This window comes from Batrachochytrium dendrobatidis (genome assembly GCF_000203795.2).
Source record: "Batrachochytrium dendrobatidis JAM81 unplaced genomic scaffold BATDEscaffold_6, whole genome shotgun sequence".
Lineage (NCBI taxonomy): Eukaryota > Fungi > Chytridiomycota > Chytridiomycetes > Rhizophydiales > Batrachochytrium > Batrachochytrium dendrobatidis.
Window position 1 is genome coordinate 177,145 of NW_006281104.1, and position 12,982 is coordinate 190,126.

Consider the following 12,982-nt stretch of genomic DNA (forward strand, 5'->3'; position numbering starts at 1 on the left):
TGAATGCAAACATGAGTTACACAATATTGTAATTTATTACTGTTTTATCACCTATAAATCATCCTTGGTCCATTGAGTTCGTGACTTGACATTCTTCTTGCCCTTTTTATGTGATTTTTTGGTTGGGAGTGGCCCGCCCACACTACTCATCACACTCGCACCACTTTTTGATGGCATAACAGAATCATCTGCTACATTCTGATGGGGAAACAGTTTCACTCGACTAAAGTCGCGGTGAGCAAACTTTCCAACTGTGCGAGCTTCTACATGCGATTTTTGAAAAAATGTGTTATCAATTGCCTTGGAATTGGATGGATTTATCTACACATTCAAGCTCAAGGTTAGTATAGACAATGCAAAACAGTTTACATCAAGGGCTTAAAAGTAAAAAAACAAACATTTCGTTGTGACACAGATGTTTCCGTAAGAGTTGCAGCAGCCTTTGCTTGTAGATCTGCAACCCGAAGCTTCTTGATCTGTCTCCGTAAAAGCCGTTCATCCTCGTATATTTCTCTGTTGAAATCAAGTGCATCAAACGATGGCGGTGGATGAATGAAAAGCAGCTTTCCATTCACGTAGTCTTTTAAAATGTATCGTGCCGCACGAGCTTCATCGGGATTGCCTTGACTGGCCTTGGTATAACCACGAGCAACTGAGTATAATTCACTGTTAGTTATAAAACCAAAACAAAGACAAAAGTAGTCTTTCAAGTATCAACACAAAGTACACTAACCTGCATAGGCTGAAAGAAATTCCTCAGATGTAGGTGCTCTATTGACTAGATTTCCTTCGATACCACGGGTTTTGATGGTGATACCGTACACTGCTTCGAGATAATACTTTGGGATGCGTTGAGCAACTAAACTGGCTGGCTCAACGTACTCACGAAGCTGGTCAATGGGTAAAATACCATTGCACACCATTTCAGCTTTTGTAGTAGCAAATGAGGGAAACACCAATCCAGGACAGTCGCAAAGAACGAGCTTGTCTGACATATGGATAGTCTGAAAGTGCTTTGTTTTACCAGGAGTAGATCCTACCGCTACCTTTTTAGCACCAACAAGTGCATTAAGCGTGGATGATTTTCCAACGTTTGGATATCCAACAAAACCAATATTAACTTTTGCGTCAGGATTATCCTCACGAGTAGTGTAAGGACATTCTTCCACAAACAAGTCATAGAGATCTTCAGCGCCAATAATGCGAATTCGAGGAGAGAGATCATCTTGGCATTCATCCAAATCATCCACCTCTTCCTCCTCCTCCTCGTCGTGCATGACCTGCATACGGCGTGGACGACGAATACCCTCTTGCAACTGACGGATCGCATACATCTCTGCTTCTTCATCGTCATCATCTTCCAATTCGGAAACAGAGACTAGGTCATCATTTACATTTTTAGGTTCTTGGTTTTCCTCCAGTTTCAACTCTGCCATTTCACGTTCAAGCTTTTCTGCTTCTTGTTCCAACACAATCTTTTTTTTTGCCATTGCAGCAGAAAAGAACTTGTAACTGATGCCCTGTTCATCAAAGTAGTCGGCCCATGCTTCTCTATTGATTCATGACATGAAAATTAAGAATGAATAAAGTAGCTCTTATGATTGGAATAAGCAGTTTAGCAACAGCTATGAGTATATTAAATGCAGCATCAAACCTTTGTTTTGCAGTCAATAAATCTGCCTTGTTGATCAACAGCAGATTTTTCTTGACAGGCGATACTTCCTTGACATATTTTTCCAAATCCTTGCACTGGAACAACAATGGATTGCGACCATCGACAATCTGCACAACCAAGTCCGATCTTTCAACTACACGCCACAGCTGTCTCCATACTTCAATATTACGCTCATAGGGAGTCATGATCAATCCCTCCGTTTCTTCTAAAAAGACGAGCCCACGACGCCATTCAAGGAACGAGTTGCGTTCAAGAAGTTTGAGCTCATCTGGAGTGGTGGATTTAGTCCATTTAGGCCGACGAGGAACAGTAAGACGGTCTTTGTGCTCCTCATGCAACATGAGTGTTTTTTGCTCTTCTTCTGCAGTTGGAAGAACCGGTTTAAATGACTGAGTGTCCAAAACCATTACATTGAGTTTCTCTACAGGATTTCCAGGAAAAAACAAACGTTTAGATAATGAAATAAAAATATACTGCCATGGCTTCTTGGATTAGTTTTACTGCAGTACAGTATTGAGTTTGTCTAGTTGTGTAGGTGTATTGCAGCCACGACACTCTATTTTTTTACGACACCAAAAAACACTAGAAATCATATTGGATTGTAAACTTGCCAGCAGTGAATTCAGTTCCAGCAAGCTGAGCAGTACTCAAGAATGCTTCCAAATCATTTTCTTGAGTGATGGATTGCATATTAACCCAGTTGGTAGTTGATGCATCCGACTCGGAGGTGTGCTATTTTAAAAAAGCAATTGAACATGGGATTAATGCTCAACCAGCAATACAATTTAGATGAAATTCAGTAGTGTAGTTACTCTGAGAGATCCGTCAGGATTAACATGAGGAGATCGATTTCCAGAGCCAGCTTGACTGAAGCGAGATCGGATTAAAGAACGACCCAAACCAGTCTTTCCCTTTGGTCCAGCCATATCAATTCAATTCACAGCTAGCAAAATGTCAGGAAAAAAAAGAGATTTTTGCGAGAATTATTTTAAAATTTGACTCGACCAAAAGAAGAGTTTTGTGAATGCTTGCTTGACCATCACTTTCATTTCATGTCCATTTCATGCCTTGTTGTCAGCTATAAATCCAAGGCAAAGAAAATAAGCTTCTGCAGAGCCCTGACGACTGGCTTTTGGCTTTGTTACAATCACCTGCTGGAATCGACTTTGACACAACTTTTTGAGCTCTTGGTCTCCATCACCACGCAAGTACTTGCATAGAAAGTTTCCTCCAGGTTTAAGAAGCCATGGATGACTAGCAACAGACAGTGCAAATTCACACAGGTTTTGCACTCGAGCAGCATCTGTAGATCTATGTCCTGTAAACGAATGTGCCATGTCTGATAGAACAACATCAACTACTGGACCCTCTGGTTGATACGGATATGCTGCTAGAGTGTAGATTTGCTGTAATACTGCATCCTCATGTACGTCTCCCAGTAGGATCTCTGCTCCGTCTATAGGCTCAATAGGCAGTAAGTCTACTGCAATGACTCGTCCATCCACTGTAGCACTTGATGCATGTTTTGTAGGCTTTGGTCGAGATAAAATAGAATCACTCGAACTGGATTGTGCTCGGTCAGGCCATACAGCATCCAGTGCAACTTGGGTCCATCCGCCTGGAGCTGCTCCTAAATCCAACACCACCTGTCCCGGCTTCATAAAATTGTACTTGCTTTGAAGCTCTTTGAGCTTGAATGCTGATCGGGATCGCAGGTTCCATTTTATTCGGTTCTTGACAAATGGGTCGCTTGCTTGTCTGTTAAACCATTGTCCAGAACTATACATGTTGGATCATCAATAAAATGTAGGTTGGTTTATACAAAACATTGTTTTACTGTCATGAGGACTGTGGATTGTGTCGAAATAGGTTGGTTTTAGTAGAATGATTACCGAGTAATAGATGTCATGTATCGAACATATCCATATGATTGTGCCAGAAATGGTAATGATGAATCAAAACGTATTCTCAGTATCGAGCACACTGGTTTGTTATAATTCATGTTTATGGCTGAACTGGGTCAAGTTTTATCAAAATGCAATATATTCAAGAGTGTTGAATATTTACATTTGTATTGATCTTGTGGTGATTGTGTTTTCATATTATGAAATGGTTGCATGTTCAGTTGGTTGATATTACACATTGACTACTTGTTTGATATACAACAATCGGATTATAATGTTGAATCTACACTTTGTGCACTTTTAGTAATCATACATTGTACGATCACCAAGTCTGAACCCACATTCATGTATTGTGTTTGACTGTCAATATTGTCAATACAACTCTGTACACACATTTGTTGTGTTCATCACTATCCAACTCAATCTCACCATTTCAATCAATCTTGGTCAATGTTGATGATTTACACGCTAATTCATTATCCAATCTTGTCTGACATTATTATTGGCTTTAATCACGTTTGATTTGTACAACTGCCATGAGTTGTACTACCATTATCATTGTGTATCTGAACACCAAATATTCCAATACATCAATAATACCACAGTGTAAACAGTAATACAGTTGATCAGTCTTGTGGCAAGACTTTTCATTCAAGTTTGTATTTGGAAATACTCAATGATTTAATCACAACACACTGTTTGTAATGCAATTGTCATTGATCTCATCTCATTCCAGTCCAGTCCATCTGATTTATGATGATGTTTAGTAATCCATTACCATGTGTTGTAGTAAACTAACTTGTTTATTAAACCAAATCTACAACAATCACATTCAGAATATTAATTTATAGTATTTCTAAATGCATGTTTGATAACAATCCAATTTTGTTACAAAAAACTGATCAAAACAATACTAAAATGGAACAGCTCGTTTGTGTGTTTTACAACAATCCAAACATGAACAATTCTTGGCAATTGTTGGACATTCGCATGAATGAAATTATCATCAAAATTCAACTTTACTAATTTTATCAAACATGGATTGTGTTGATGTCATGAAAGAGTTGATTCAACACATGGAAGATTTGAAACTGTTAACAACGGATGCTCAACTATACAAGGCTGATGAAATATGGGTCAGACTGCTTGTGTTGATACTGGAGTTGGAAGAACATGATTCATGTAAGTTTAGTAGCAGTTGTATTATTGATGAGTTCAAACTGTTGCTGACTTTGTGTTGGTTTGAAATGACAGGCTTTAAAGTTATAGTGCCTCGCTTACAGAGTATTGGACTGGAAGATATTATAACCAAATATTTGGAGTATAATCGACCCAGTTTACAGGTATTCATATATTGTAACAATAATGGATTGTTCATGACTAAACTAATCAACATGTGTTGTGTAGGTCAAAATAATGGAGTTTACTACAGTGTTTTTGAGTATTGTATACTATGATGATGATTTTAAAGTATTTCATCGACTAAGCAACCAAATTGTACAACTCATGCAATCACCAAGCCGTCAAGTCAAAATGATGGCAAGTCATGATTGATCTTGATCAAATGATTGTCATTCAACTCACCCAGTGTCAATATGCATATAGGCGATGAAATCATGCACAGAGTTATTCGATTGTGGACGCTGGAGTAAAGAGTATAAATTTGACATCAAGCCAATGGTTGAGATTATTGTCCATGAGTCCGATCAAGAAATGCTCACATTGTCGATTGGCCTGTTCTTGAAAGCTTGTCATGATATTGACGACGAAAATGTATGTTTGCAATGATACAATATTGGATCAGTTTGTACAGTGTCTTGTCTTGTTGATCTGATTGTATATTTGACACTGAACAATATCATTAGTTTGGCATCGTGTTGTCAAGACTTGTTTCACGACTGGAATCATCTAGTGGTTCAGTTGCTGTTGGGTTTATCGAAAATCTTCAAACCATGTATTGGAAGATCCATCGTCATGACCCAGTAAAAGCAGTGAAATGTGGTATCATTCCAGCAGTAGTCAATATGCTCAGGTATGTGATGTTATGCATGAATGTGTGTCCAGTCATCACAATTGGTAAATTTGACATGGTTGGATTGACATGACATGAATACAGGAGTGTCGATCAAGAAGTGATTAGTCGAAGTATTTATACTATTGAGAACTTTTGCAAACGTGCAGATTGTGAAGTGATTTCAGTCGAGTTGATGAGGCTGGATTTGATTCAAACACTGAATGACTTGTGTACCAAATACAGCGACAACTCTAGACTAAAATCACGCATGATCGAAGTAGCTGGAAGAGTTGCATCCAAAATGCGCGACTTTCCTGTATCACTTGCACGATCGTTGGTTTTTGAGCAATTGACGATGTCAGTGTGTGATGCTGGTATGTATGACTCTTTGCACCTGTTGAGCCATGTCAACGACATGATTCAGAAATCTACAAACAAGGCCGAGATGATCAAGGTGTTTCGAGAATATGGAATTGTAAAGCAGCTCATCACTATTTATTCACGTAGAAATATAGATCTATATGATTATGGTAGTAACACTAGTATTGTAAACCTACTCAAAACACTTGTGAATTTTGCCGACAATCATCCCGACAGTTCAATACGTACCGAGTTGGAGCAAGGCGGGATATTTGAAAATCTAACGGCTATTGTAAAATCGGATACTGCTGAATACAGAAACAGAAGGGCTGCTGGCCAGGTCATTGAAAGGTATTTCCAGCATCGGGTTCATGTTGCTAATTCGAGCATTTGGCCATACAAGGACAATGCCGAAATTGATATGAAATCTGGAATGGCCGGATATAAACATGGAAATGCACGCACACTTGTCGAAATGCAGTATATCCAGTATCTGCAATCTATACTTTGCAAACCCATGTGGTGGATCGATATCACAAACCAGCATATTGTGGAGCAATGGAGGGCTGACTCACTCGATCAGAATATATCACCATCAACATTTAATCTTGCATTGGAACAACTCGAGTTTTTTGTCAAACAGCTTGTTTGTAGTGGCAGTGATGGATTTGGCACGATTGTCCCAGGACCTGTTGAACTGACGTATATACTGGACAATGGCATACCTGACAATGTATACACGCGATTGATGACAAATGTATCGGATATTGAACATGGATCAAATCACAACACTGGTCAAATGGTGCACAATCTGATTGATGCATCAATGTACAGTGTTGTATATGGACAAACGATGATTGCACCACTGAGTATACGACTCAAATACACCACAATGGTACCATGCGATATATTGTTATCGACTCGACTTGTTTCAGACACGCCCATCATTGAAGGCAATTCCAAGTTTATATCATCCAAATTCCAATGGCTTCCGAGTGAATTCCGTGTCGAACAGGATGGCAGTGTGACCATCAACTCATACATCAACAATCTGAATCCGATATGGCATCGAGACATGTACAAATGCATTGCCAAAATATTCAAATGTTTTGTCCCAATGTTTGAAAGTCTGTTCAGAACGATGGATCCAATGTTCAAGTATATTGATATTCACAATGACACAAATCGATATGAATCACCAAACCGATCAAACCATGATGATATGGAACTGGATACTGAGGTCATTCGTCCCGTGTATGTACCAACACTTCCGGAACATTTTGAATCCAGTTATGAATCAGCAAAACCAGTGTCACTGCGTGGTCGTAATCTACAAGTCATTGTCAAACTCACCAACATTCAATTGACACCATCCAAACCTAAATACGACGAGGGAAACTGGCACATTGAATGTCCAATTAACGAATCGATTGTTGCGATTGGACTGTATTACTACGACGTGGAAAATATCACCACACCCAAACTCGATTACCGCGTGGCTGTTAATCGTTTTGATGAAAGAGCATCTGATATGTATTGGAAAGATGTGTACGGCATTGATGAAGAATCGCCACGCAATCAGTATATAGGATCGCTTGAAGTATCAAATGGTCGATGTGCAGTTTATCCCAATCGATACCAACACAAAGAACAATCATTTGAACTTGCAGATCCAACTCAACCAGGACATTGCAAGATTCTGACATTTTTTGTAGTGAATCCATCTTGTCGGATTGTTTCGACTGCGCATGTGGCTCCACAACAACCACAATGGTACAACTCGAGTCTTGACAAGGCACACGTACCGCCTGAACTGTGGAATGATATCACGCAGTATATTCAAGGTGTTCAATCACCAGCTGAAGCCAAACGCTATCGAGATGAATTGACAAGCGACCGAATTCAAATCACAGCGGTATACAACGAATACAGATATGAGCTGGTATATGATCTTCATCGTTGGTGGTGAATTGTGAGGTTGTGATTTTACAACAATGAGTTGCAATGCCAGTCGGATCTATGCAATTGAATGGATCGAATAAATTGAATGAATTGAATCAATCATGTCAATCATGACAGTGATTGTTGATTATATTGACTGATTGTGTACAATTGATTGATACAAGTGATATGGATGCATCATTCGGTGTTGTTGAATCAAATCATTGCTTGATTCTGTCAATGTGATCAAATGGATTACTACAAAACTGGACATGTTCAAGTTGAATCAAGTATTGAATCAAGTATTGGATTGATATTTACACACAACCACAATTACAACCACAATTGCAATCAGCACAGTCTGAATATTAGACATTTGAACATCACGTATCGAGCTGTGGATAAATGCGAGTTGGCATATTGGACTGTTTTTGTAATTTATTAATGATTTGATTCACGACTGTTTGAATTCAAGGCTCAATATGGATTACAACTGGATTGTCGTTGTTTCCATTTGTGATGACAAATCTGTCAATGTGTTGATTGATTGCTAGTCCATTGTCCAATCCATTGATCAGTAATTGTTCAAATCAAAGTTGTATTCGAGTCGAGTTGTCAATCAGGATACCGTAACCTGACATCCAAACGATTATTCAAACGATTGTCCAAACCATCAATGATTGCCAGAATAAGCTTTACGACTCGACTGCAATAACCACCACAATCATGGTCAGGTTAGTATGTTGATCCGTTTACAAAGTTCTAATACTGCAACAGATTCAACATACTCTTGAAAGTGCTGCACACCACATGGATCCAGCAAACCCACTGATGAATTGAACCAATCAATTGACCAATGACATGACTCGATATTGGACATCGAGTTGCATACAGTTGGTAAAAAGTCACCGACATGTCCAGATAGTCAAACCTTGACTACAGGTTGATATCATCACCCAACACACCAAATACAACACACAATCTGGACGACTACTGGATCATATTGTGAATATCAATCAACGTAGCTACTGGTTCCAAACAATCATGTACAACCATGCACAGTCATTACAGGACAATATAATACATTTATGAATAGCATGTTGTAATCAACACGAGTGGAATTGTGCAATAGACTTGTAATGGCTTACAATAGTTTGATATGAACATGATGACTCGGACTCTATTCAGTCGGATCAACTCGACTACAATTGGCCGTGTATATTATGATTAACACGATCAATTGTAGTTGAACTCGAATACAGATTGACTGTTGAATCACAATGCGTGGTATCAGCAACATGATGTGATATATAGTGGAATGTATACGCTAATCTGACATGTGTCATGTAGTGTGTATTCGATCAATATGGGTATTATCAATCAACAAGTCATACGATGTTTGTGTTCGAGTGATGGAATGGAATACAATGGAGTGGAATGAGTGCATCAATCCAGAATACGAGTCAACCATGACATATGATCATGATGTGTGGTTGATACAACTATATAGTGACAATCGATATTGATATAATATCACACAACATGCAATATGCCAACACAACAGTTGCAAGTCATTGATCATCAATGTGATATTGTGGTTGCAACATGAACTGCATTGTATTGATTCAGTTGATTGATTGAATCACTCGGTCAATGTGTAGTGATGATTGATCGTGTCGAGTTGAATGGAAAGTATCACCAAACCACAACATGTTTGAATCATGTCAACCACAACACATATTGATGACCATCCAACAACTGAGCTGACATTCAGTTGCATATAGTCTTGTTTAAACATGTATATATTTATTCATGTGTTGGCACACCAACCCTTTTTAGGGTGGATAAGGGTGAGAAACTACACAATCAGCCATATGATATTCGAATGCATAACCATGCAGTGGTCCAACCAATATTGCGGTTATATAAATATATATTCCCTTAAACTTTGACATTGATGACAAATCACCATCAACCCTGACAACACAAATCCCTTAGGACGGTCATCCAAGGAATGTGCTTTTGATACTATCCATTCAATAGTGGATATAAATACGACCCAAAGCCGACGTGTCAAATAACAACCATTACAACTTGCTCGATCAAACCAGTATAATGAAACTATCAATTGTTGTATTGTCATCGATATTGGCTGTTTGCTCGGTTACTACAGCCATCCCAGTCAATCCCAGTGCAGCTGCAAGTGCCGGAGCTAGCACTTCAACCGTCATTCCCAGTGCACAAGTTATACCTCCAATTGATTTTAGCAACTTTTCAGATAAGGATATGAAGTTGATCAAAGAGTACACACAGACGAAGAAAGATTATGATAATGCAGAGGAAATGCAGAAGTTGACACAATCTAAAATGCATGTTCAAGAAAAATTGGTAAAACGGCTGAATAAAAAAATTAAAAAGCTGCCACGTAAATCTCAGATTAGCGAGAATGGTTCAAAGCACAGCGAAAAACTCCAGGAACTTGAAGATAAACTTGAACAAGAACGAAAAACTCTCTATGAACTTATAAAGATGCAGCGGCATTTCGATTTGTTTAATCTTACTTTCAAATTAGGTAAAACCAAAGCGCAGCTTCTAAATCGCTTGTTTGGGAAAAATCAGTATCAACCATTTGAATATTACACGAGATTTTTGGAATCAGATCCCGAGTTTACAAAACTCGTCAGCACACTTGACAATTCTGCACCAAGCCAACAGTTAGGATCCCAACAAGACTCTACTAGTGGAGCTCATAGTTCATCACAACATCATAAAAGTCCATCATCATCAAGCGAAACGTCTACAGTCCAACCCACTCAAGCATCATCCAGCACACAAAAGGCTTCCAAATCTTCTCGTTTACAGAAAGTTTATCGCGAAATTAAAGGTGGATTTGAATTAGGCTGGAATCAAGACAAAAGTGGTGATCGCAAACCATTGATTGATCCGAATACTAATCTGAACTGATTCTAACCGAGTATGTTATATTTTTGTTTGAATAAAATACAATACAACTACCATTTGACATTTTACATTGGATGTGTATGCATTATATCTGATTATTGTACAATCTTGATTGGTATCATATCATATTGTACATTGACACTTGTATTTCCAATACAATACAATACAGTTGATTGTATATTGCATAGTTGTACACATTGATGATGCTGACATGCATGTGTGTATTGTGTCGATATGATATTACTTGTCATGTCGTATTGGCACATGCAATACCAGTACCAATAATAGCCATGTGTGTTGATATCAGATCCGACCAATTTGACTGGTTTGACTCGTTTTACTCGTTGATTGTGGTGTCAAAATGGTTGCATCAATAGCCTGACTGATCACACGCATCAGTCGCAGTGCCAACTTTGTCGTGTATCAAGTATCACATGTTGATGTATGCAGTGATCGTATACTGGTCGATTGGTGCAATATGATCAGACATGCTAATGGAATGTGATAGTCATGATATTTGCAACAGTATACCATATTAAACAGTTGATATCGCACATTTAGTATCGACATGATCATCCAGATATACAGTGATGGATTCAAACAATCCATGCCATGATTGACACACTTGGAATGTGTATTCAATTCATGCCATGTATTACCAATGCAATAGTATGCGTGATCATCGTGTATCAAACAACTATAATACACACTGGACTAATCCAATACATGCACGGCTTGAACATATCACACACATTACAATGCATGGCATGGCATGATACATCAGCATTGATCAATACTACCACCCAATTCAACGGGTGATCGTTTTGATAGCCTATTGTTTGATCGTTTTGCACTTTCAATTGGTGATTCTAATTCAAGTCGAACTGCAGCAACCGCTTGTAACGCAAGTAGAATGCATTCTAGAGTAATCAACATTGTATCGAGTAGTGTAATGGAAAGCTTTGAATCTGATATATGACTGCCGTTTTATAATGACGGCAGCTTCAAGGGTGACAGTCGGCAATCAGCAATTCTCAAATGAATGATCACAGAAAACAAAAGTACGCCGTGTAGGGTGAGCAAACCCAGAAACACCCTGTAATGAAACCTAATATACAAGCATCGCTGTTAGTGTATAATCGACCTCGGTAGTATGCTGCATTAACATTTCCAATTGCGGTCATGTATCCAGTGATCAGATAGTGTCAGATTGTCACCCTGATCATGGATAGTTATCATCACATATACAATCCATTACTACAGCATATACTGTCACTGTATACCAAATACTTGACTGATTGTTCGATTAGTCATGTTTTGGATCATTCAGACACAACAGCATCAAACAGCCTGTTATTTCAGTATTTCAAAACCATGACTTTTCCATTGGTATGACTCCATGGTCATTTTAGGTTAATGTAGACTGTATACATCAAACACTGCTGATTGTGTCACAACATGATCAACATCAAACTCGGCAATCTGTCACTGCTACATCGAATGAGTGACATTGTACTATAATCAAATTGGAGATTGGCAGGTCGTTCAACAAACTGGCCGTGTCAACAGGTCAGATTGTCATCGTGTACATGAATCACAATGGATGATCATGCCATTCAAATCAGCACACAATCTACTGATATATGCAATACAACACCACCAATACAATACAAATCAAACCCGATCACAAACGTGGTGTTGAATCCAATGCATGCGAGTACTTTTTAAACACATGATACACACTGATGGTGATGGTTGCTGACAGTCACATTGCAGTGTACATGTCCAATAGTGTCCACTGTCATGTCGATTGTTACTATCCGTGACATTCAACTAGATCACAATCAATGTCTAACAAATACAACACAGTAAACTAGCCACAAGTATCCAAGAGTATATCAATTGATGTGATCCAACAAAACAGCATAGTATTGACTGCTTTGTTAAAGTGCATTCAATCAAGACACTCCAGTATCTCGAGTAGAAATATCAGATCTGTTCACCTTTGCACTGAATCCACAACCAATCGCACAGATTACAAGCAAAATTTGGACAAATCGAAATGGCTCAAATTTACAGCTGAAACCAAAATGGTATACAATCGCATTCATGTAGAGTTGAACACTA

At 38.6% G+C, this 12,982-nt stretch overlaps 4 protein-coding genes across 4 annotated transcripts; 2 read left to right on the forward strand and 2 right to left on the reverse strand.

The window, feature by feature from the left end:
* Positions 1–500: 500 nt before the first annotated feature.
* BATDEDRAFT_1375 (uncharacterized protein) lies at positions 501–2,395 on the reverse strand (the record flags this gene model as incomplete). The annotated part of the gene is made up of 6 exons (XM_006678750.1): positions 501–652; positions 734–1,259; positions 1,380–1,551; positions 1,655–2,094; position 2,231; positions 2,283–2,395. Coding segments are annotated over 6 exons (1,404 nt in total), but the record flags the coding sequence as incomplete, so codon positions are not given.
* A 341-nt stretch (positions 2,396–2,736) lies between these two features.
* Positions 2,737–3,462, reverse strand: BATDEDRAFT_11420 (uncharacterized protein; the record flags this gene model as incomplete). The annotated part of the gene is made up of 2 exons (XM_006678789.1): positions 2,737–3,179; positions 3,240–3,462. The coding sequence occupies 2 exons, from the start codon at positions 3,460–3,462 to the stop codon at positions 2,737–2,739; spliced, it is 666 nt and encodes a 221-aa protein (XP_006678852.1).
* A 3,948-nt stretch (positions 3,463–7,410) lies between these two features.
* On the forward strand, positions 7,411–7,997 carry BATDEDRAFT_31744 (uncharacterized protein; the record flags this gene model as incomplete). Its single annotated transcript, XM_006679019.1, has 1 exon — positions 7,411–7,997. A coding segment is annotated over exon 1 (429 nt), but the record flags the coding sequence as incomplete, so codon positions are not given.
* Positions 7,998–10,009: 2,012 nt separating this feature from the next.
* On the forward strand, positions 10,010–10,858 carry BATDEDRAFT_88878 (uncharacterized protein; the record flags this gene model as incomplete). The annotated part of the gene is made up of 1 exon (XM_006679100.1): positions 10,010–10,858. The coding sequence occupies one exon, from the start codon at positions 10,010–10,012 to the stop codon at positions 10,856–10,858; it is 849 nt and encodes a 282-aa protein (XP_006679163.1).
* Positions 10,859–12,982: the final 2,124 nt, after the last annotated feature.